The 24,069-nt window shown below is 40.4% G+C and overlaps 1 protein-coding gene and 1 long non-coding RNA gene across 2 annotated transcripts in view; one reads left to right on the top strand and one right to left on the bottom strand.

The window, feature by feature from the left end:
* The window catches only part of pde1ca (phosphodiesterase 1C, calmodulin-dependent a), a 105,874-nt gene that overhangs the window by 37,045 nt on the left and 44,760 nt on the right, over positions 1-24,069 (bottom strand). Inside the window, exon 4 of the mRNA XM_039617797.1 lies at positions 5,052-5,165. Coding sequence (XP_039473731.1) covers positions 5,052-5,165 — 114 coding nt within the window. The remainder of the gene's footprint in view (positions 1-5,051; positions 5,166-24,069) is intronic.
* On the top strand, positions 9,369-10,249 carry LOC120441689. The gene is made up of 3 exons (XR_005614190.1): positions 9,369-9,442; positions 9,838-10,032; positions 10,121-10,249. It is a non-coding gene; the product is annotated as an uncharacterized LOC120441689 (long non-coding RNA).

Here is a 24,069-nt window from a genome sequence, read left to right as displayed (position 1 = left end):
TTTATGCAAAAACGCTGATCAACTCAATTTATTTGAGTTGTCTTAACTTAGAAAAACTAAGTAAGCTGGAAATTTTGCTTCTCAGTGCGGAAGGATGAAAGATGTGTTTTGAAAATGCCACGTCACTACCGTCCTCCTCTCTAACACGGATCAGTCCGGATGTTCATAGTGTCAGCATTTTTTTTCTGGAATATGTTGAGCAAACCTGGAGAAGCTTCAGCTCAAGATATTATTGTTGTCATTGCTGTGGATCTTTACCTGATACACTGACTTGGTGAGTAAATGTTTACTCTTATTCAAACTGATTTTGTTGCTTCTCTTAGTTTAGCACCAGGTTTATAATCTTGCTAGCTAGTTAGTGTTAGCCTAGCATTGCTGCTGCCGCTGGGCTCATGTTGCTTAAAAATGAACCCCACAGCCTTAAAAACCTAATATAAAATATGTATGTGAAATTTTATGTTGACTGTTTGAAATAAAAAAGTGAGATAAGAGCCCAGACAAAATTTTTCGGGAGGTGCAGCCGTTAAGGGTGGCGTGGGGTCTGGGGGGTATTTTCAATCCATAGCCATAACTAACTATATATATCATGTCTAACCTTCGTAGCAAAAGACCACAGGGGGGTTGAAAACAATACTCCAGGAGTTAGCTGTGCTCGCCGGCTCTATTGAGCCTTGACCTCCCGGTCAGCTATCGCGCTGGTGGATAACAGAGCTCTCCGAAAACGTCAAAGCACTTTTGCAAATATGTGATATTTTGATAAATTAAGTAGATATTTGAGCATTACACAGCTACATTCTCACCTGAAAATATCTTAAATTTATTTTGTGACCCAGAAAGGGTAATCTGGGGAAAAGGAGGATCGTATTTGTCGGCTGCAGTTGTCGAAGCCTGTGTATGCGTACTTGTGTGTACTTGTGGTCTCGTGCAGTGTTGCCAACTCCTCAGTAAGGAAAATCGCTATTGGCTGTCCTAAAAGTCGCAGGAAGTCACTAAATGACGTCATCGCCTAATTTGCATAATTGGTCACGCTAATGTAATTGTAACCTACGTTGTTGGAGAGAGAAATAACATCGTGGAAGAGACATAAAGTGAGTAAAAAACGTCCTAAATGCAGTTAGAATTTATTTAGAAGTACAAATTAAATTTCTTTTAGTAATTATTGTTTTTTAATGTCATAATTCCAACCCTGCTCCTTTATCCGGGTTTGGACCGGCAAAAGTGACCCGAAATTGGCACTCTGGTGGAGTTACTTTGTGTGTGTGTGTGAGTGTGTGTTTATAAGTAGTTTAAAACCTTGTGATCCACAAAACAACATAACAGTAAAAGAAGAACTGACTGCGTTACAGTCATTGCGGGAGCAGCGGCTTCGCTCGTGCGCGATTCATTTGCCGTTTGGAGGCATAGGTGTGAACATCTCCTGCCCTGATAGCAGCTGGGGGAGGACTATCCTCCGCCTGTGAGTGCTTTGGCACGGGTGAGGTGCCCATGGCAGCACCGCTGCTTGTTGAGAGTAAGAGCGATACGCGTTTTCATGTCAAAAAGTCGTCATAAATAAGTCTCCAATAACACCAGAAGAAGTTGCCAGATTTGTCGCTAGTCGCTTTTTAGAAAAAAACGTCGCTAAGGGGTCTGAAAACTCGCTAAATATAGCGACAAAGTCGCTAAGTTGGCAACACTGGTCTCGTGGACTTTTGATACGTGGGAGACCAAGTACTGTTCCAATTCAAGGTACACATGAAGCCGAGAACGTGAAAAAATCCGGGATGTGTTTTTGCTCCTCCCGTTTTATCGAGCACGTATCGGTGTTGACTTGTGTGGACTTCGAGGGACTTAGTACAGCTAAATATCCCAGAATGCAATTCGTCCAAAACTCAAACACGGCAATGGCGGAGGAGCACAGCTAACAAACTTTTAAATATTACTTTTTCTGGGTCACAAAATAAACTTTTAAGATATTTTCAGGCGAGAATGTAGCTCTGTAAACTTAAAATATCTGCTCAATTTATCAAGACATCACATATTTGCAAAAATGCTCTGACGTTTTCGGAGATGTCTATTTTTTTTCTTTTATGCTTTGTGGCAGCTTTTGAACATCTGTGGCATGTCAAATCTAGCCTTTCTTTAACAACATAAGCAAACTGCTTTTATATTTAACCACTTTTCGGTTTAATTACAATTTAAATAATAATAATAACAATAGTATTTTTGTTAAAAAATGTGTTTAAAAACAAGTTTTGTTGTGAAAGCTATAATCCAGATTAGTGGCTTGTTAAATGGTTAAAGTCTAGGTTGTCTTTATACTTGAGAATAAAGTAATATAGCTTGTCCTTCTAAAGAATAATGTTTCTTATGATCCAACTATGGAATTTAACTTGTGTCATTATCTGGTCATTTTGCTTATTAGAAACTTGATATATTGGAAGTTGGCTTTTAACAAGCATGTAATGATTATATTTAAATTATGTGTCTAAAAAAAGACCACCTATCTCTTTAGGCCTAAGCTGACAGTGTCAATACCACACATTCAGACACAGTAGTAGATGTGTGTTAGTCTAATTTGGTTGTATGGGGTCTACATTGACCTTCTGTGTTGTAAGTTATAATGATTGCATAGCCATTAAGGTTCAAATCAGCTTCTAAAAAATTTTCTGTTTTTTTTTTCTCCCTCTGCTTGCTTCTTACTATCTTTGAGGCTCGGGACCAGCACTCCTGCTGTTGGACAGAAAGACATCAACTCAGTGGTAAGTATTTTGGTTTTCCAATATATTAGCAATTGTCAGTGACATTTGTATTAATCAGGCTGAACTTTAATCATACTTTAGATCAGCCTGTTTTACTTATTGTTTTATTTGTGCTTTGGTTTGGGGAAGTTGTTTCTTTACTGATCTTTTCCTGTTTTCTGTTATTAGACTTGAGATATAACTGCACTATGCTGTTGCTGGTGACTCCAGTTAATTCTACAAGAAATGCTGTGTAAGTAAACAAACAACAACAGTTTGGTCTGCATTTCTTGAAAGATCACATCCCCCCAAACTTAGTTTAGAGGGTCTACACTGTATACAGTGAAGTGTACAAGTTTTCTAACAGCAAAATTTGTTTTGTGCCCAAATCATTTTGCAGATCATTAGAATGAAAGTTATTTACCATGTTTGCATAGCCCTTTTTAAAATGATGCTTTCATGACATTATTGTGTGTCGGGTGGTGGTCAGGGCTATCCAGTCTGACAAGTGGGACATTGAATGTCACCTCTCTGGTGGGGAGGGAGCCTGAGATTGTCTAAATTGGAGTATTTTCTATACCAAATGCAGAAAAAAATGTTTTAAGAAAGCAATTAAGTTCATTTTCCAAAAAATATGATTGTTTGCTTGCAGGACACCAGGAGAGATGAGTCCTCCGTCACAGATGGTGTGGTCAGTGAAGATGGTGGCCTGCAGGTTCAAGCTCATTGCATCTCCAACCCACATCCACTGCCACTGTACTTAAGGGAAGTTAAAGACTTTCTTCTGCACTTACATTTGGATCACCTCGATCTGTGATAGTCATTCAGGCAGTAATACCTGGACTGGAAACAAGCCATCCTTAAAATATTACAACATTCCAGCGCCTGTGTTGGAATGAAAAACAAATGTGTTGTTTAAATTAGAGACTGCACTTGTGACAGAACAACAAATATTTTATTTTGATTATATAATAAGTACAAAACAAACTTGTGGTAGGCCTAAACTTATTTTCAGAATAATTAAATCAGAGACTTTGTTTCATTGTAAGATTATAACAGTAATGGCAATAGAATTGTTTGTTGTTCAAGAGAACAATGTCCAGTATGTTGGCTGTTATACTTTCTTGCATTTGAAAATAGTTGGGCTGATTTTAACATTAACAATTAGTATTGTACAGTCAGAAATATCAAGTTATTCTTAATACTGCATACTTGCAATGAATAAGTTGTCCTAACAGTCTTAAGTAAGCTTTACTTTTTTTTATTGAGGCAACGAGTTTGCATTTTTTTTTTTTTTTTTTTGAGTTCTGGAAACTAAATAGGTTTTTACTCTGTACTCAAAATGGGCAAGTTGCCCTAGTTTAATCATCTTAAGTAAAACTTTACTCAATTTTTTCTGAGGCAACGAGTTTGCATAGTTTTTTGAGTTCTGTGAACTAATTAGATTTTACAGTGCACTGTATATATCTGCACTTGGTGACTTTGTAAATAAGCGTTGTTCCTTGCATTGAACTCTGCTCTGCGCCTGAGTCCTACTACAGCCTGTGACAGATGAGAGGTGGGCTACTGGAACATGAAGACACAAGTTTAGAAGAGATGAGGACGCTGTTGGAATGCTGCTAAGCTACTGGGCAAGTAACCCATAAGGGGTTACATAAAGAGGATGTGGGACCTTCAATACCCAGCCAGACTGATGGCGAAACAACTAGTGCTCAGGATTGTTAAGTGCGAGAGGAACTGACATAAAACATAGGATCATAGTGAAGGTGGAAACCTGGACCCTCTTTAGCCGGTTACCAAGGTTATGTGACATACCCTCTACTATAAGACGTGAATGCAGCACTACGCACAATCCCTGCTGCGACCATTAATGAGACTAATGAGCTGATCTATACCACAGTGAACAGTAGATGCTTGGATACAAGATAGACAGCCACAAGGAGCAGTACTGTCATTTCTGTCATGCCCGAGGCCATGAAAACTGGTCAAAATGGGAGACGCCCCCTAGGCTAGTCAAGAATGACCAAACTAAGATCTTGTGGGACTTAAAGATACAGACGGACAAGCTGGTGATGGCTAACCACCCGGACATAGTAGTGGTGGACAAGCAGAGGAAGACTTCTTTGTCCAGAAGAGCACACTCCTAGGAACAGCAAAGATACTGCGCAGGACCCTCAAGCCCCCAGGCCTCATATGTTTGGTGTTGCGCAACATTTTAAAATGCTTTATTGCATTGTGAATATTACATTGTGTTATTGTAATACTGACTATTTTATTTTTCCACCACTGATTAAAGTCTATACGTGGGAAAATTAGCTGAAAGCTCCTTACCTGTTTTCCTCAGAACAGAGAGATTCAAGGAGACAGGCTGCAAACTCCAGGTTTTTCTTCAGCTCCACCACAGATGCTTCTCCCTTCTCCAGCTGTTTAACAAGACATCGTAACCTACAACAAATAGCCCTTATCTCAGTATCACCTCAAAACTGTTAACACACCATGTGCTTGAGATCTTAACTCTCTCAGAGAACGAATCACTTATTGTCAGAACCAAATGGGAGAAAGGTCTGGAGTATTCTTTTGAAGATAGTGCTGGGTTAACCTTCTTCCAAAAATGATGTGGGCTTTATAGGTAATTGAGAAATTTTGAGAAAACCTTGGTCTTGTTAGGATAAGTGGCATCCATCTCAGTTTGAATGGAGCAGCTCTCATTTGCAGAAATCTGGCCAAATTTATAAATAATCTCTGGTTCTCTTCCACAGTATGTCTTTTGTCTTGTTTCCCTCCCCTTACTCCCATTTGGTCGCAGCAAAGGGCTGCCCCTCCCTGAACCTGGTTCAGCCGAAGGTGTCAAAAGGGAGTTTTCCCCTCCCATTGTCGCCAAAGTGCTTGCTCAAAAGGGGGTCATCTATGTTTTTTCTGTATTCCTGTAGTAGCACCTTTGATTTTGATTTGGTGTTATATAAATAAGATGGAATTGTTTGTATTGAAAACAGATGTGATTAAATTTTATGGCTTAGTATTATGACTAGAACTGGGAAGTGCAGAATTAAACAAAATTGTATTTCTTATTTGTGAAACACTGAAATGTCCAAAGCAATTGTGCTTTGGATAAGTTGGATAAAAACCCATCTCCATTGAGACTGTGTCAGCTCCCAAACAGACAAAAAACAAACTAAAAACCAGCAATAAACAACTTAAACATAAAAAATCACAAAGAAAGAACAATACAGTATCCACATCTGAACCAAAGAGTAAAACAGTGAAATGTGGATTATTAAATATTAGGTCTCTCTCCTCCAAGTCTCTGTTAGTACATGACTTAATAATTGATCAACAAATCGATTTACTCTGCCTTACAGAAACCTGGTTGCAGCCGGATGATTATGTTAGTTTAAATGAATCAACACCCCCGAGTCATTCTAACTACCAGAAATCTTGAAGCACAGGCCGAGGGGGCGGTGTGGCAGCAATTTTTCACACCAGCCTATTAATTAACGAAAGACCAAGACAGACTTTTAATTCATTTGAAAGCCTGATGCTTAACCTTGTCCACCCCAGCTGTAAAACTCAGAAACCAGTGTTACTTGTTATCATATATCGTCCACCTGGGCCTTACACAGAGTTTCTCTCTGATTTCTCAGACTTTTTATCTGATTTAGTTCTCAGCTCAGATAAAATAATTATTGTGGGTGATTTTAACATCCATGTAGATGCTAATGACAGCCTCAACATGGCATTTAATCTGTTATTAGACTCAATTGGCTTCTCTCAAAATGTAAAAGAACCCACCCACCACTTTAATCACATTCTAGATCTTATTTTAACATATGGAATAGAAACTGAACATTTAACAGTGTTTCCTGAAAACCCTCTGCTGTCTGATCATTTCCTGATAACATTTACATTTACAATAATTGATTACACAGCAGTGGAGAGTAGACGTTATCACAGTAGATGTCTTTCTGAAAGCGCTGTAACTAAGTTTAATAATATAATCCACCCACTGTTATCATGTTCAATGCCCTGTACCAACATAGAGCAGAGCAGCTACCTGAACGCTACCCCAACAGAGGTCGATTATCTTGTTAATAATTTTACCTCCTCACTACGTATGACTCTGGATACTGTAGCTCCTGTGAAAACTAAGGTCTCAAATCAGAAGTACCTGACTCCGTGGTATAATTCTCAAACACGTAGCCTAAAGCAGATGACTCGTAAGCTGGAGAGGAAATGGCGTGTCACAAATTTAGAGGATCATCATTTAGCCTAGAGAAATAGTTTGCTGATTTATAAGAAAGCCCTCCGCAAAGCCAGAACATCTTTCTATTCGTCACTGATTGAAGAAAATAAGGACAACCCTAGGTTTCTCTTCAGCACTGTAGCCAGGCTGACAAAAAGTCAGAGCTCTTTTGAGCTTAGCATCCCTTTAACGCTAACTAGTAATGACTTCATGAACTTCTTCACAAATAAAATTCTTATCATTAGAGAAAAAATTACCAATAATCATCCCACAGATGTAATATCTTCTACAGCTACTCTTAGTACCATTGATGTTAAGTTAGACTCTTTTACTCCAATTGATCTTTCTGAGTTAACTTCAATAATTACTTCCTCCAAACCATCAACGTGTCTTTTAGACCCCATTCCTAAAAAACTGCTCAAAGAAGTCCTGCCATTAATTAATTCTTCGATCTTAAATATGATCAACCTATCTCTAATAATCGGCTATGTACCACAGGCCTTCAAGGTGGCTGTAGTTAAACCTTTACTCAAAAAGCCATCTCTAGACCCAGCAGTCTTAGCTAATTATAGGCCAATCTCCAACCTTCCTTTCATATCAAGAATCCTTGAAAGAGTAGTTGTCAAACAGCTAACAGATCATCTGCAGAGGAATGGCTTATTTGAAGAGTTTCAGTCAGGTTTCAGAGCTCATCACAGCACAGAAACGGCTTTAGTGAAGGTTACAAATGATCTTCTTATGGCCTCTGACAGTGGACTCATCTCTGTGCTTGTCCTGCTAGACCTTAGTGCAGTGCTTGATACTGTTGATCATAATATCCTATTAGAGCGATTAGAACATGCTGTAGGTATTACAGGTACTGTACTGCAGTGGTTTGTATCATATCTATCTAATAGACTCCAATTTGTACATGTAAATGGAGAGTCCTCTTCACACACTAAGGTCAATTATGTTGTTCCACAGGGTTTTTCACTGCTATGCAGATGACATGCAGCTCTATCTATCCATAAAGCCAGATAACACACACCAATTAGTTAAACTGCAGGAATGTCTTAAAGACATAAAGACCTGGATGGCCGCTAACTTTCTGCTTCTTAATTCAGATAAAACTGAGGTTATTGTACTCGGCCCTGAAAATCTTAGAAATATGGTATCTAACCAGATTCTTACTCTGGATGGCATTACCTTGGCCTCCAGTAACACTGTGAGGAACCTTGGAGTCATTTTTGACCAAGACATGTCCTTCAATGCACATATTAAACAAATATGTAAGACTGCTTTCTTCCATTTATCTCTAAATTTAGAAAAATCCTGTCTCAGAGTGACGCTGAAAAACTAGTTCATGCATTTATTACTTCCAGGCTGGACTATTGTAATTCATTATTATCAGGATGTCCTAAAAACTCACTGAAAAGCCTTCAGCTAATCCAAAATGCTGCAGCAAGAGTACTGACAGTACTCTCCTGTTTTGGCTTCCCTTCATTGGCTTCCTGTTAAATCCAGAATTGAATTCAAAATCCTGCTCCTCACATACAAGGTCTTAAATAATCAGGCCCCATCTTATCTTAATGACCTTGTAGTACCATATCACCCTATTAGAGCACTTCGCTCTCGCACTGCAGGCCTACTTGTTGTTCCTAGAGTATTTAAAAGTAGAATGGGAGGGAGAGCCTTCAGTTTTCAGGCCCCTCTTCTGTGGAACCAGCTTCCAGTTTGGATTCGGGAGACAGACACTATCTCTACTTTCAAGATTAGGCTTAAAACTTTCCTTTTTGCTAAAGCATATAGTTAGGGCTGGACCAGGTGACCCTGAATCCTCCCTTAGTTATGCTGCAATGGACTACTTGCACAATCACTTCCGCGTTCTATGTAGTCCTGCCCCAGTGCTTCCGCTATGGTTAAACCATGGCGACGTTCTACACTCGCTGCCTACAAGAGCTCCCAAAATTGAACATCACTGATGTTCATCGGATTTGCAGAGTGACGACTACCCCAGCCAGCAAATTAGATAAATGATTTAAGTTATATGCTGCATCATATATACACAGCTACCAAGGTAAGAAAACGTAAATTAACCGACAAAGAAACATTAGCTAACGTCAAATGCAAACACTACGTTACTCCGCTATGTCCTTCATTTGATGTCAATTCTCTACATTACATGTTTTCTTAAATGGTGTTTTATGTCGTCCGAAACTATAGTTGAGGTTTTCTTAACTAATGTCACTTTTGTTGTTAGACACTGTTATAATAGCATTAGGTAGTTGACTAACTAAGGAGGTAGTTAACTACCTAATGCTACTCTTGCTAAGTCTAAAGTACATATGTTTAAGACGTGCTGACATGAGTAATACAGAAATAATGCTAATGGTACTTGTGTCTTTATTCAGTGTCCAATAAAGACAGGTTGTCAGGGGAGATCGGTGTGAGAGCCCTGTGCTACAGGTCAATGAGGAAGAGTGAGGCACCACACAGACTAAGTGTAGGCAGGAAGCTGTGTAAAGTTGTTAATCCCTGTTCAGTGGGGTTCAGTTCATTTAAGCATTAGTTAAGTGCATTCCTAAAGGCCCATCAACTTAAATGTTTTCCTTGTCTCCCTGCTTTATCACTCCTAATTTGACTAGTCAGATAGTTTAATCAACGTGTGTTTGGGTGATCAGAAACATTTGACACCAAGTTAATACTGCAAGTATACACAATCTAAGTTATTACAGTTATCAAGGATGGTCAAGTTGTTTTAATAGGGAGAGAAGGAAACACTAAGCATTTAGGAGGGTAAGCCTGTAGGGGTCAGTAACCATAACACTGAACTATGTTCCTGTTCGGCTCTTCCATGAAGATGATGTTACATTTTTAATTTTCGTTCTTTCTTCGTAGATTAAGCTTCTGGATTCATCGCCAGTGGTACTGACACATACCCAGTGCTCCTGTGTGGCAGGCGCTGTTATGTGCAATCACACTGTGGCACTGCTCTTCCAAACAGCACACTACTCACAACTCAGAGTGCCGGTTGTCCCCCCTGTGCATAGCTGCACGGAATCTGAACAGCAATGGCACAAGCCACGGACAGTGGTAATTTAAATGAGGTTAAAGTTTTTGAATTAGTCCATGTTTACATATGAACAGCAACACCATCCATAGTAAATGTGTCTTCTGTTAGGGTGTGAAGCCAGGACCCATCAACTCCATGATCTTCACTAAGCCGGTACCAAATAGGATGGCCCAGACTGGAGTACGGTAATTAGATTTGTAAAATTTGGTTTCCTGTGTTACAAATGCATGTTGCTATTTGTTCATACATACATGTGTCAGAATATATATTAATTTACATACAACATTACACTTTCTGAAGACGGCTAACTCAGTCATGTACATATACATCCCAGTCTCTAACTTATGCACCACTCTTTTACACCTTTTAGTTTTTAGTTTAGTTGTTGTTCAGTATAATAACCTTCTTCCTTGCATTATTGTCATTGATGTTTTCTTTAGGAGTGGCTTCTACAGAGTCATGGTGGCTCCATTACCAGATCCTTGCTTGTTCAGAATAACGGAGGCATATGCAAAATTTAATATTGAGGACAGGCCACTTGTGACCACAATGAACATGACACCTGACAAGCCCCTTGTGGAAAGTGCTTTTGGGCTGGTGCAGGAGGGCAGTGTTCTGTCATATCAGCAGCTGGTTTTGACAACCCGGTACATCACACTACACCGTGATGCACCACCAACCCCGCACTTGCCTCTGGAGGGGTATGACATCTTGCCATCAGATTGTGTGTTTGTGTGCTCAGAAGAAGAGCTTCTGCATCTGAAAAGCTTGTCTGTAACTCTGGAAATGGCTCACAAAATAGAGGAAGCTACACGTGAGCAAAGCTCTTCATCTGAGTGGCATCAGCTCTGCAGGCTCAGAGTGACTGCCTCTAAGTTTCGGGAGGTGTGTCACGTCAGAGGCCAGAGCTCGGCAGAGTCACTAGCAGAGCGTATATTGAAGGGAACAAGGCAGACAGCAGACATGAGGAGAGGAACTGAGATGGAGCCTGCAATAGCAGCAGAGTATAGTAGGCTAATGAATGTTAACTACTCACCCTGTGGCCTGGTCATTCACCCCATTGCCTCCTGGCTTGCTGCATCTCCTGATGGTGTTGTTTTTGACCCCAATGAATACCCCCAGTTTGGCCTCGTTGAATTCAAATGTCCCAATGTACAAAACGTTATTGACTGCAAATATGTGCAGATGGAATGTGGTACCCCTAAACTAAAAAAGAGCCACGCATATTACTGGCAAGTGCAAGGACAACTGCTCATCAGTGGGATGCAGTGGTGTGACTTTGTTGTGTGGGCACAAGAGGACTACCTAGTGCAAAGAATATACATGGATACAGATGTGCACATTGCAATCAGAGAAAAGGCTGACTACTTCTTTTTTTTTTACATATATATGCCAAGATACCTGCGTTTGGAAAAATGAACAGTGAAAACAGCAAAAAGGAAAACAGATCCTTCAGGCTGGCTGGAACAAAATAACTGATGTTTTATTTGCAATGTATTTCATGAATTTTTTTGTTGTTACATGTTACTTTTATGTGAAATCAATAAACTGTTATTTAAGCAATGGCATCAATTTCATTTTTTAGAAACACACATTAAAACATTGAATTTGTGCAGAACTTATTTACATGGTAAGTATTTAAAAATCCATGCCTAGCATACTGACATACATTTAGACAATAACACAACTGAATGAAGAAAATGACAAATGGTATTTTGGATGTTACAAAAGCACGATGTCACCTATGATTTTGAAACGATTTAGTGATTTACTTTATAATTTTGATAAACAATTTTGTTGAATATGAATAGTAATATAGTAGTATAATTAAAAAGTATTATTAACATTCAACATTTGCAATGAATTAGAATGATCAATAACTGGAACTCAACTATCAGCACTCAAGTACCAGTTCTGTAATCAAGTTTTGTCAAGGAAGAAATGCAACTGTAGTGGCCTCAGCTGCAGGTCATTTTCCATAAGTTCCTTGTACTGGCACTGGTGTCTTGGGAAAAGTCCATATTGTCTCACTTAACCCATTTTTTAACTAATGCTGTGTTCTGGTAATTTGACAGCATGCATGCTACTGCAAACAGTTGGTTGATATTGTAAACATGTGACATGGTAATAATGCTATCAAAAAGTTTGTTCTGTTTTATCCTCCTAATGACTTGCTCCACATGTACCCTGAGTCTGGCTATGGCCTGCGTCTCCTTAACCTGGTATGCTGGCATCTGCTTCTGCTTAGATAGAAAAGGTGGGCAGTACACTTTGCATTTACAACAATCGGTGATTAGGAAGCCCTTATATACCATCACTGCCATGTCTTCAGTCAACTTCTCAGCAATGCCTGATTGTTTGAATAGTTCCTTGTCACTAACCGAACCAGCATACAGATTACAAATGAATGTCACTGGACCATGTGGAGCTATGCCAACCAGGGCTTTCACTGTACAGTGGGATTTGTACGAAGAGTACATTTCACTTTCACAGAAGTGGTGAGGATGGTGTCTGACACCTCAGCTCTGTACAGTCAAGGATTATCTGGGTGTCTGAGAAATCTTTGAATTCCTCAGGGAGGTAAGCTTGCACTTCTTCACGTGTAAGCCAGATGCATTGAGACCCCAGTGCAGTGGCAAGAAAATTTGTCCATGTTGCAATAATGCAGCTCACTGTGGACTGGTGTATGTTAAATCGGTGTGCCAGGTCCCTCTTCTTCAAACCAGCTGACAGGAAAACCAGGAAAAGAAAGAACTCGTCAATTGGCTGTAGCAGCTGCCTCTGGAAGGTGAAAACAAAAGGGAAAATGTTACTCCTTAAGCTATGAACTAGTAAAATTATGCTTTTCTTGGCTAAATCTTTTGTAATGGTTATGCATACCATACTGTACCATGGGGTAAACAATGAGGTGCTGTAGTACACAGGTATATGTATCTAAAGGATGCTGAGTCCTTTAGCATATATACACCTTTGTATGTATGCTATTGTACATAATGTAATGTTATTGTACATAAATACATTAACATTACACCTTTAGTTCTAACTACCAACAAACCCATAACCTACCATTGATGCATTGTGTCAACACTTCTTCGTTCCTATTGGCAGCTGACTTGGCTCTTGAAACCCGGATCATTTTGTAGATGCAAGGCTCAATCAAAAACCAAAATGCCATCAAATGATCATAGCTTGGAAATCTATTCACGAGAGAGACAAACATTGTGTCAATCATTAGTTAACATTACACACTGACATAAAAATAATGTAAACTGTGACAAATATGCTAATGGTATGCTGTATAACACAGTCTGATTAAGAGTCTATTTGGTGTTGTATTTTACCTGTAGCATTAGGATATTGTTTAAATACTAAAGCATCTACATGAAACATACAATCAGCAGAGAAAAAGTAAATATCTATTTTGTTTTCATTAAGACTGGAAACACTTTCGAAATTTAACTGATGGTGACCTTGGTATATTTTAAACAGTTAGCTTGAATAGAGCTTAGGTGTACCTGGTGTAGAATCGGATGTCAGTGTCAGAGCCAGCAAAACGCTGTAACCCAAATTCTCGCTGGACACGTAACTCCTGTATTTCCTTCCTCAGAGTCTCCACGTCTTTGGACAGGTCTTCTGCAGCTGATGCAGATATGTCCAATGCAGACAGCTCAGGGACTGAGCAGTAGTCATGATCTCTTGTAAGACTGTGCTCTTCTTGATCGTCAGGAGGAACTAGTTCAGGGCGTCGCTCCGTTCTCTCCCAAACACTACGCCGCGGTGGTTCAACTTTATACCCATTCCACTCAAAAAGAGTTGGTACAGCACCTTTAATAAGCCGCCTTCGACCATCAAGGGTTGTTGGCTCTATGAGTTGATCACTGGCAAAGTGTCTGCTGCAGACCCTGGTGTGAGAGGTAATCGTGAAATGATCCCGGCGTATGTTTACCAGCCATTGTCTTCTCAAGTCGGAATGGGTCGGAAAGTCATGAAAACTTAGTATGCTGTTAAATTTGGCTGAAGCCGAACAAAGTGGGACACAGCAATGCTCGGAGTATTTCTTCTCCTGTTTTTGAAAATGTTCTGTTTTAAATACTTTCCTTTTTATAGTCATTCTGAAGTGACATTAGCGTAGCTACCGATAGATAAACAAACATACCGGAAACGCTCAAGCGGTTGTATTTGGAAACGGAAATAAGTCACATGCCTTAGTGCAAGTAGTCCATAGACGTAGGCTGCCGGGGATTCCCATGATGCATTGAGTTTTTCCTTTCCAGTCACCTTTCTCACTCAGTATGTGTTAATAGACCTCTCTGCATTGAATCATATCTGTTATTAACCTCTGTCTCTCTTCCACAGCATGTCTTTCATCCTGTTTTCCTTCTCTCACCCCAACCGGTTGGAGCAGATGGCCGCCCCTCCCTCAGCCTGGTTCTGCCGGAGGTTTCTTCCTGTTAAAAGGGAGTTTTTCCTTCCCACTGTCGGCAAAGTGCTTGGTCATAGGGGGTCATATGATTGTTGGGTTTTTCTCTGTACCTATGAAGCGCCTTGAGGCGACTTTTGTTGTGATTTGGCGCTATATAAATAAAATTAAATTGAATTGAATTGAATAATTGTACTGAGGCTTCAAACTTTGATAGTGATATTCAGTGAAATAGTGGCTCAGAGAAGCATTCCACATTTCTAAACAAGGCTTCTTATTATACCAGGCAGTCATTTATTACGATCAACAGAATTGAATAGAATAGCCCTTTTTGTCATTGAACATCATCAAAATTGTATGTACAGCGAAATTATGGGACTAATTGTGCAGGAATAAAATATAAATAGTAAGATAGCAGGGATACATAACAAACAGAAGAAATATATACAGTCAAGAAGTGCCTAACTGACCCGAGACGCCAACCAGAAGGTTGAGGGTCAAACAGGTGGTGGGTGGCAAGGGGTCTACTGTGATGGCCCTGTTTATCCTGAGAAAGGAATTTTTGGGCAGTATTAATTACCTTCTGGGCAGCCTTCCTGTTTTCAGTTGTGGCCCCTGCGTATCAAACAATCATGCACTAGGAGAGTACTCTCTCAACTAAGGAGCGGTAGAAGGCCAGCAGCAGCTTCTAGTCCTGTTTATTCTTCCTAATGACGTGGAGGAAGCACAGCTGTTGTTGGTCCTTTACAAGGGCATTTGAGTTGTGGGTCCAGGTGAGATCAGATAAGATGAGGGTGCACAGAAACCTTGAAACACACAGATTCCATGTGTTCTCGATTTTTGATGAGAGGTGACTGGACTTGTCTGTGTCTCCTGAAGTCCGTTATGAGGTCTTTTATTTTAAGGACATTCAGTTTTCTACCTTTGCCCTGTACGCTGTCTCATCTACATCAGATATAAGCCTAACCACGGTGGTTTCATCTGCATACTTAACAATGACATTGGTTGGCTGGGTTGGTATACAGTCATATGTGTACAGGGCGTATAGTAGGGGACTGAGAACGCAGCCCTGCGGGTGTCCGGTGCTGAGTGACAGTGGCGAGGAGAGGTGGGGGCTGAGACTGATTGAGGTCAGTTTGTTGGGAAGTCTTTGATCTAGGAACAGGTGGCAGGGGGGTGGGGATGGGGCAGCTGAAGTTTATTAACATGTACCGGATAATGTTTACAGTTTGATAACATGGGCAGCTCAATTTCAACCATATACATTTAATTTGTGCTATATACTTGAATATTTATATTAAAGCAATTATGTTATATTTTGTAACTTGTAATATATTGTATGATTTAATATATTTTAATCAGTTACTGTTCTTACTGTCTTGGACCATCTGTGGCCACATAATTTTTTCAGAGATTAATGCAGTATTTGCATTCTGATTCTGATTTAGTTCGTGCAGCTTTTTAGCTGCCTCCTACAACTCTGCACACCACGCAGCTCTCTCATTAGGTCCCAGAATCCAAATTTAATAGGGGAGAATACACTTTTTTCCCTTTATTTTTTGTATGTATACTGCATGTACTTAAAGGTCACATACCAATTTTAATCAGTTTATGAGATTTTTTTTAAACTTGATGTAAAGTCTGAGATGTAAATAATAAGCTGTGAAAATATGAAGTCTCTTACTGCAATATTCTTCGCCCCTTCACAACAAGACTTTCCAAATATAAAATAGCCAATAGGAGGTGACCTGAAAGCAAGCAAAGTAGGGAAAATACAGTAATGGGACAGAATGGGCCCCCCCCCACACACACACACACAATATTATTAGATAATCTAATAGAACAAATTTCTGGAGTTTCTAGCTGGCACTCAGATTACAACGTAAAAATAATTTTGTTAAACATATTTTTGTTAAACAAGTATATTTTTCATTTTAGAGATCTAGGTCACTCCATCTTAAATCAATAGATTTGTTGAACCATTTGCTGTGAAACTTTTAAAAATTGGATAAATAATGTTATGGTTAGATACCTCCTAGGTGAGGTTTTTGATCTACTGGGACGAAACCTAGGTGCTCAGGAGGTAGAGAAGGGCATAATCCAAGGGTTTGGTCTTCGATCCCTGGTTGTTCTACTAGGTTGTAACCCCAAGTTGCTCTCTGATGCATTAATTGGAATGTGAATGTTAGGTAGAAAGGAATGATGTAGAAAAAAGCGCTTATATGGATGAGTTGTATAAAGTGCTTTACGTGCTCAGAAAGAGAAGAAAAGTGCTACATAAGGAACCAGTCCATTTATCAAATGCAAGGGCATACCCAGGACTCACTGGGTTACAGTTGTGATGAGAAGTTTACATTTGAACTAACTCATTATGAGCATTATGCCAGCTATTACTTTTGTTTCAGGGTGGAAATATTATATGTCATTATGCTCGTGACATTCAAGTCTTTTTACAGCATTACTGGTTTTCATTATATTTATTTTTATTGACTCTGTTCTTGGTTTCAGTTTATATTGTATACCCTGAGTTTCTATGTATCCCTCTCTGTCTTCCCAGTCCTGTCCCTGGTCATATTTACCCAAAAGTGCAAAAATGAAAAGACTTAACATCCACCCTTTCTTAATCATTCATTGTGATTAAGAATGAGATTGAGCTACGGCAAATACACGTACATGTGGTAAATGATTGAGAAAGTGTAACTGTTGTGATGAAATAATTATAATGGTTGAATTTTGCCCTAGTTAATCTGTGTGGAACATTAATGAGGGGGAAACCTGGGTGTGGCTTAGCACTGGACAATGTGAATGTCACACGGGGGGATGATGGTGTTAATAAGGGAAGGCGTAGAAAAAAAATAACATGTATAAAAGGCCTTTGCAGACTTAGTAAGCTATTATTTCTTCAAGTTTTGGGTGAGTGGAAGACCCATGGATTCAGAGCCTGGATTTACAGCAAGAAAGCCAGAGGATTTGACCTTCTTTTTCTAAACCACTGTGGACTGTAAATTAAATTTATTATTTTTGGCATTTACTATGCTCACCAGCGCCATATTGAATTGGAATTTATAGGAAGTTTTGGGAATTTTAAATGGAGTTCTATATTGAATCAAATGGGCTTCATCTTGCATGGCTAGAAGAAGACTTCATCTGCGGCCAGGTAGTTGTCTCCCTCCTCTCCTAAACAACTTCAAGACCGATAGCAGATATTTCAGTTTTGTTTTGATTATATAAAAAAATGTATGAATTTGAATTTTTAAAATCATTAAGATGTTCTGATTATTATTATTTGATTAAGTGGTTTGGCTTGCCCCTGTTAAAATTGGCTAATTAAAGTATTCTATCTGCAAAAAGTAAATTTGGTGTACATTCACTTTTTTGGGTTCTTTCTAAAATTAGAAAGAAGCCAGCTGTGCCAGAGTGAACCGAGCCACAGGCCCAGTGGCCGGAGGCCTGAGGGGCCGCCACACCCCGGAGTGAGCCGGTACATACCTGAGCGCCCAGCCCCACACACCAAGAACCACTAACGCACCGATGCCTGAGGGCATCAGCCACCGGCAGAAAGTGTGGTGAGGGGAGATAGGCCTCCATACTTTGGAGGGCCTGGGATGTTCCCAAAGAGGTGGAGTCAGAGATCTGACCTGACATATAGACACAGACAAACAGGCACACACAGACACAAACATGCATTCCCACCCTCATGCACATATATACAAATACTCAGCACTCACCCAAAGTAAAGACAGACACAAATGGACATTGTACTACACACAATCACACTCCCCAAACATACTCTATACCCCAGGTCCAGGTACCCTCGCAGCCAGAGGAGATGTTACCCTTTCCCGTAGGGTGGAGACAAGCAGACCGTCCCGGGCCCCGCAGCAGCAGGGAGGCCTCATATCCCAGAACCCAATCGGACGGCCAACTCCTCCACCCAGCCCCTCCGCCCTGATGGCTAACAGAGAACAGGGGTGAGTGAAGACCCCATACCTACCTACCTCCTCCACTCATGTGTAGTGTTGCTGCGTGTTGTTCTAAAGTGTATTTAAAACACGGGAGGGCATGGTGCTTTCTGCCAGCGAGAAGCAGGTGTCGGCACGGCCTCTCCCGAGAACCCTCAATGTCTACATGCATTTAAAATTAAGAGGTGGGCATCGACGCCAGAGGTGAGGTTGAATACAGACTGTCCTCCGGACGCTGTGTAACATGCCCACCCCCAAGGCCCTATATGTATGTGTTATGAGAGTGTGAGTAATGTGGATGTCTAAGTTGTGGAAAAAAAACTGAGGCACAGGTGGCCAGAAGGGGAGAGAAGGGGGGGCGGGATGCCTCCTGCACTCCAAGGCCCTGCATGTGTGGGTGGGTGTGGTGGAGCGGGAAGAGGGAGGCAGTCGGGGAAGGGGAGAGAAGGAAGAGCAGGGCAAGCAGCCTCTCCCTGGGGCCAGCTCCCCCTGCTGACCCCAGTAGGCACCCCCGCCCCCTGGAACCCACCAAGGCAAGGGGACCCAGGCCCATCCAGACCGGGGCCCATTCAGATGTTTAACCTGAGTAGTGAAAAACCTCTGAAAATGATGTGCCGGGAGTTCACTGTTCTCGCCGGCTCTAGTGAGTCTCAACCTCCCTGTCAGCTATCGAGCTGGTGGGTAACAGACGTCTCCGAAAACATTGGAGCGCTTTTGCAAATATGAGATGTCTTGATAAGCCGAGCAGATATTTTAAGTTTACACAGCTACATTCTCGCCTGAAAATATCTTAAAAGTTTATTTTGTGACCCAGAAAGAGTAATAATAAAACAAATTTCCAACAATGGCAAATTGGCTGGGCTGCGCTATGAATTCTGGTTGGGCCATCCTTGTACATGCATAACTGCCATCTTTTTTTTTCAGTCGGTTATTGCACTCTTAAACCCTACTACTTATTCCTCGTCTTTCAGGATCTTACAACGCTTCAAACGATGCGCCAACTATTAAATTCGTCGTTGACGATTTTGATAGTCGACGTAATCGTGACTATTCGACTAATTGTGGCAGCCCTACTCTGGATAACTGTTTTTGTCATGTAATTGGATTGCACTTTGTCAGGCCTCTACCCTAAGACCTGACCAACTTGGGTGTCCCACCTGAAGGCTAAGCTTCCGCTGGTCTAGCTTTTATGGTCACTAAGGCGCGCAAACCCCCTGACCATGTTAAGGTGGCAATCCCTCAGGGGGAAAACAGAAAAGCAAAAAAACAAAAAATAAAATGAAATATATATTTTCTCATCTAAATGTCCACTGAGCTGTGAACCAGGGGGCGGTAATGCGCCTTAACATTAGTTGCCAACCAAGAAGTAGAAGAAGCTGTGAGCCAGGAGGGAGGGGGTGAGTGAGTGAGTGAGTGGGGGTGTCCAAATTCATGGGCTGCATCCTCCTGAGGCCGCATTTGTAGGCCGACTACGTCACAGCGATGCAATGAAGGCTGTCGAAATTCGTAGACTACTCTGAATGCAGCTGACAAATGTGTCCTCCTTTTCCCTGAATTTGAAAGATGGGCCGGGTGTGTCCTTCGTGGCCCACCATATCCCAGAATTCCTAGCGCGGCCCAGCGAATTCCAGTTTTCAACAACGGCGGCTGCTACTGAGTTTTTAATATTACTCTTATTACTCTTTCTGGGTCACAAAATAAAGTTTTAACATATTTTCAGACAAGAATGTAGTTGTGTAAACTTCAGATATCTGCTCGGTTTATCAAGACATCACATATTTGCAAAAGTGCTCCGACGTTTTTGGAGACGTCTGTTAATCCACCAGCTCGACAGCTAGCCGGGAGCTCGAGGGTCACCGGAGCCGCCGAGAACAGCAAACTCCCAGCACATCATTTTCAGATCACCACGGTCTTTCGCTACTCCAGTTAAACGTAATATATAAGTCACTTAGATAACCTAAAAATGTTATTGTTTGGCTTTTTTCAGTGTTTTATTTGTTCGTGAGTAAATTGGTTTAGCTGAGATTAATGTTATTAGATTAGATTAGATAAAATAAAACTTAATTAATCCCCCGGGTGGTTTTCACACAGCTGAATAAACATGTGAAAAGATTTTGTTTATTATTCAAATATGCTTTGCTTGTGATTGTGTAAACTCTGAATGACGATTCACTCTGATAAACATGAAGCCTTGCCTATGCTTATCAAATGCCTGTGAAGACAAGTTTCTGTGTAAAGAGGAACGGAAAGTTCCACTTAAGCAGATGTTTAGTCTAAGTATGAACTGAACGTTTTAGCAAGATATGCATTTGCCTGTTAAGCAATCTACATTCTTTAGCAAGATATGCATTTGCAATCTATATTCTGAGAACAGGCGGAGACTGCCTCCGCCCTGTTGAGTAACCTACATGCCTATATAACCTGCAATAAAGAAGTGTACTGGTGTGACTCTCTCTCGAGACGTTCACCCATGTACATGTGATTGATTATATTGTCTCACTGTGTCTCTGTTTTACCTTGGCAGCCTTCTATTTGGGAGATTTCCCCCGACATTTCTTGGTCCTTCGAAGCCGGATGAGACAGCCTATTTAAAGCAGCTCTCACAGAAGGCGCCTCACCAGGTCCCGTCGGTGCGAGAAGCCCACGTTGAAGTCTGCCGGCAGCTCACGCACTAGGCGCGTGATAAAACCCAAGAGCGTGAATTCGGGTCTTGGTCAACGTTTTACAAGCGGTCCGCACCGTCGGGGGCTGATCAGGTGCATCTGAAGAAACCAGCGCCAAGGTAAGACAGACTACTTTGAGATAATAAAGGTTTGCGCAAAAAACGAAAACGAAACTTAAAAGAAATAGACTCGTCCAAGAGAGACTGGAAGCATTAAGCTCGTCTTGAGGACTGGTAGTCAGCTCGCCCGCAGAGGGTTGGAAGCAGTAAAATAAATATTGAGCTCGTCTAAGAATGATTGGTAGCTCCCCGAAAGGGTAAAAATAGGCCTATAAGCTCGCCCAAGAGAGGCTGGAAGCACTACGCTCGCTTTAAGGAAGCTGGTAGCGTGAACGCACGTTGAAACTGTCTGTCTTTTATTGTCTATTTTTGTGGTGGAATAAGTTGATTTTTACAGCACAATAAGGAGGCTGAACTATTCCACTGATTTGTTTACTGTCGCTGAAGTACTGGCGAACTGAGAGGAAGGTCGTGTTTTATCACATAAAGTCGACACCGCTTTTGAGAATAGCTCAAAAGTAGAAGGGCGTGTCAGCCACCTCTCTCTGTTCTCGTGCCAGTGAAAGCGCCGCAGGTGTGTGTGTATTACTAAGCGCTAAATACATAAAGAAAGAAATAAAATAAGTAGAAATAAACATATAAAACAAATAAGAAAATGGGAAATAAAGCAACAAAACTCACTGCTGACGAGCAGTGGCTAGAAAAGAAATGTCCAGGCGCCGGACAAATTAGTGCATATAGATGGAGAAATCCAAAGAAAACTAAATGTCCCACGTGGGAGGGAAAATGCATTAACTAAATTATAAGAAACCCTCCAAGCAGAAATAAATACTGAAAAGGAAGCTAAAAAGAAATCAAAGCATACACAAGAGTTGTAATATTTTAAAGCATGGAAAGAGGAATGAAGTGGAATAAACAAAAGGTTAAATTAAGGTTAACTTAAATTAAAGCAATGAAACAAAATTGGGAAGACAACCAAGCTGAATGAATAGAATGCGTGAAACCAGATAATTCACACAAAATATATCAAATAAAAAGAGAGATGCATAAGGCATATTAAGGCTGTGTCATTGTTCAGCCAAGGAAAATGTCTCCAGCTTGGGAAGGTGTGAAACTGCAGGTCACATCGGCCTTTGATGGATACATAATAAAATATAAACTAATATACTATTGTATATTAGTAGTAAAGTAGTGTATTGTGATATACTATTGCTGTTATAAAAAGGAAAAACAATACAATGATAACATTAATAATGACATACTATTAATAGGAAGAGGCACCTCAGTCAGTTATGATGTGAGGTGGAAGATTGTTAAAAGTAGTCCGATTCAAGCTTAAGGTTTGCTCAAACTCAGTACAATGATATAGGAGATGAAGAAAATAAGGAAATAACTACACTAATCAGGTGCATAGAGACACCTGACCTGCTTGTAAACCTGTCATCTTAGATGAGACTTTGTTAAGATGAAGAGCAAACCTATACTAACAACTAATGAGCCAAACCCTGTATACAACAGCTAAAGCTACAGGTTTGAGAAGCTGAATAAAATGAATTAAATATGTGGACACTACCAAGCTGATGAGCAAGTTACACATTTTTATTTGTTTTTTAGAGCAGAAGCTGCATATTAAAGGTCACACATGCAGCTGTTTGTGAGCTCAGTTTTTTTTCCTCACACTTCTGCTCTGTTTCTGGCAGCAGCTTTTTCTTTTTCTTTTTGTGTCCTTGATGATGATAAGTCCAAAGCCAGCTGAGAGCTGGGTTGTCTGTTTTGTTTTATGTGACAAGGCTGAGAGATTAAAACTTAGTTTCTTGTTTTGAAAAAAAAAAAAAAAAAAAAAAAAGAGGTTTTGTGTTTCTCAGCCAAGAACAACTACAATTTCATTTTCTGTTTTGAGACAGGATAATAATAATAATAATAATAAAACAAAGAGTGATGTTTTGTTTAAGTGTTGAAGTAGGCTAATACTGCAACATACCGTCTAGTGCATGATCTGCGAGCAATATATGAAATCATCTTATTTATCTTTAAATAAACTCCAATTATGGAGACCTGAAGTCACATGCTTAGGGCACACCCTCAGGTGAAGGCAGAAAGCTACTAAAACAAAGAGAAGAAGCTATACAGAATGCGCCACAGCCACAAAACTAAGTATTCACATTCTCTCTGACTCTTTGTGAGCCTGAGTTATGACCTTGGCTCCCTGTTTTCTGCTTCCACCAAGGGTGGGGTGACGCTCCGTGGCATGTGCTCTGTTCTCTTTACTATCACAAAGAAAAAAAGAGAGAGAGAGGCCCTACTCTCTGAATACAATATTCTCTTCATAACTCGGCAGTATGAAATGTCATGAAACAGTGTAACTCACTCACAGTAAATCAGCAGTGAATCAGCAGCATAGGATAATACAAACCTATCTAATAAATCTAATGATTTTCACATTCTTTTAACTAAGAAGTGTGATGCAAACTAAAACTGACAAAGGATGAACAAAAAGCAGCTCCCACAGCTGAGCAAAAGAAATGGCTGAAATGCGGAGCGCAACTAAGAGATGACTTGATGATTTGTGAAGGAAAACCAATACTTCCAAAATCTCTACACAAAACAGCAGCCTTAGTGACACATGGAGTTACTCTCCATGCGTCAACAGGAGGGATAGGAGATATAATCTCCAAAACACTTTTACACTCTAAATTTCGAAAGTTCAGCAAAAGAATTTGTCAGAACATGCATGATTTGCCAAAAACACAATGTACAAGGGAATCTTAGACCAAAAAGAGGTCATTTTCCCACACCACCTCATCCTTTCCACACAATCCACATGGATTTATTGAACTAAATGAATGTCAAGGCTCAAAATACGCTCTAGTGATCATAGACGTATTCTCAAAATGGCCAGAAAGCTACCCAGTAAAGAAAGCAGATGCCATTTCAGTAGCAAAATGCTTATATA

Source organism: Oreochromis aureus, linkage group 9 (genome assembly GCF_013358895.1).
Source record: "Oreochromis aureus strain Israel breed Guangdong linkage group 9, ZZ_aureus, whole genome shotgun sequence".
NCBI classification, from domain to species: Eukaryota; Metazoa; Chordata; class Actinopteri; order Cichliformes; family Cichlidae; genus Oreochromis; species Oreochromis aureus.
The sequence above is the reverse complement of the archived record's forward strand: the minus strand, read 5'-3'. Positions and strand labels throughout refer to the sequence as shown.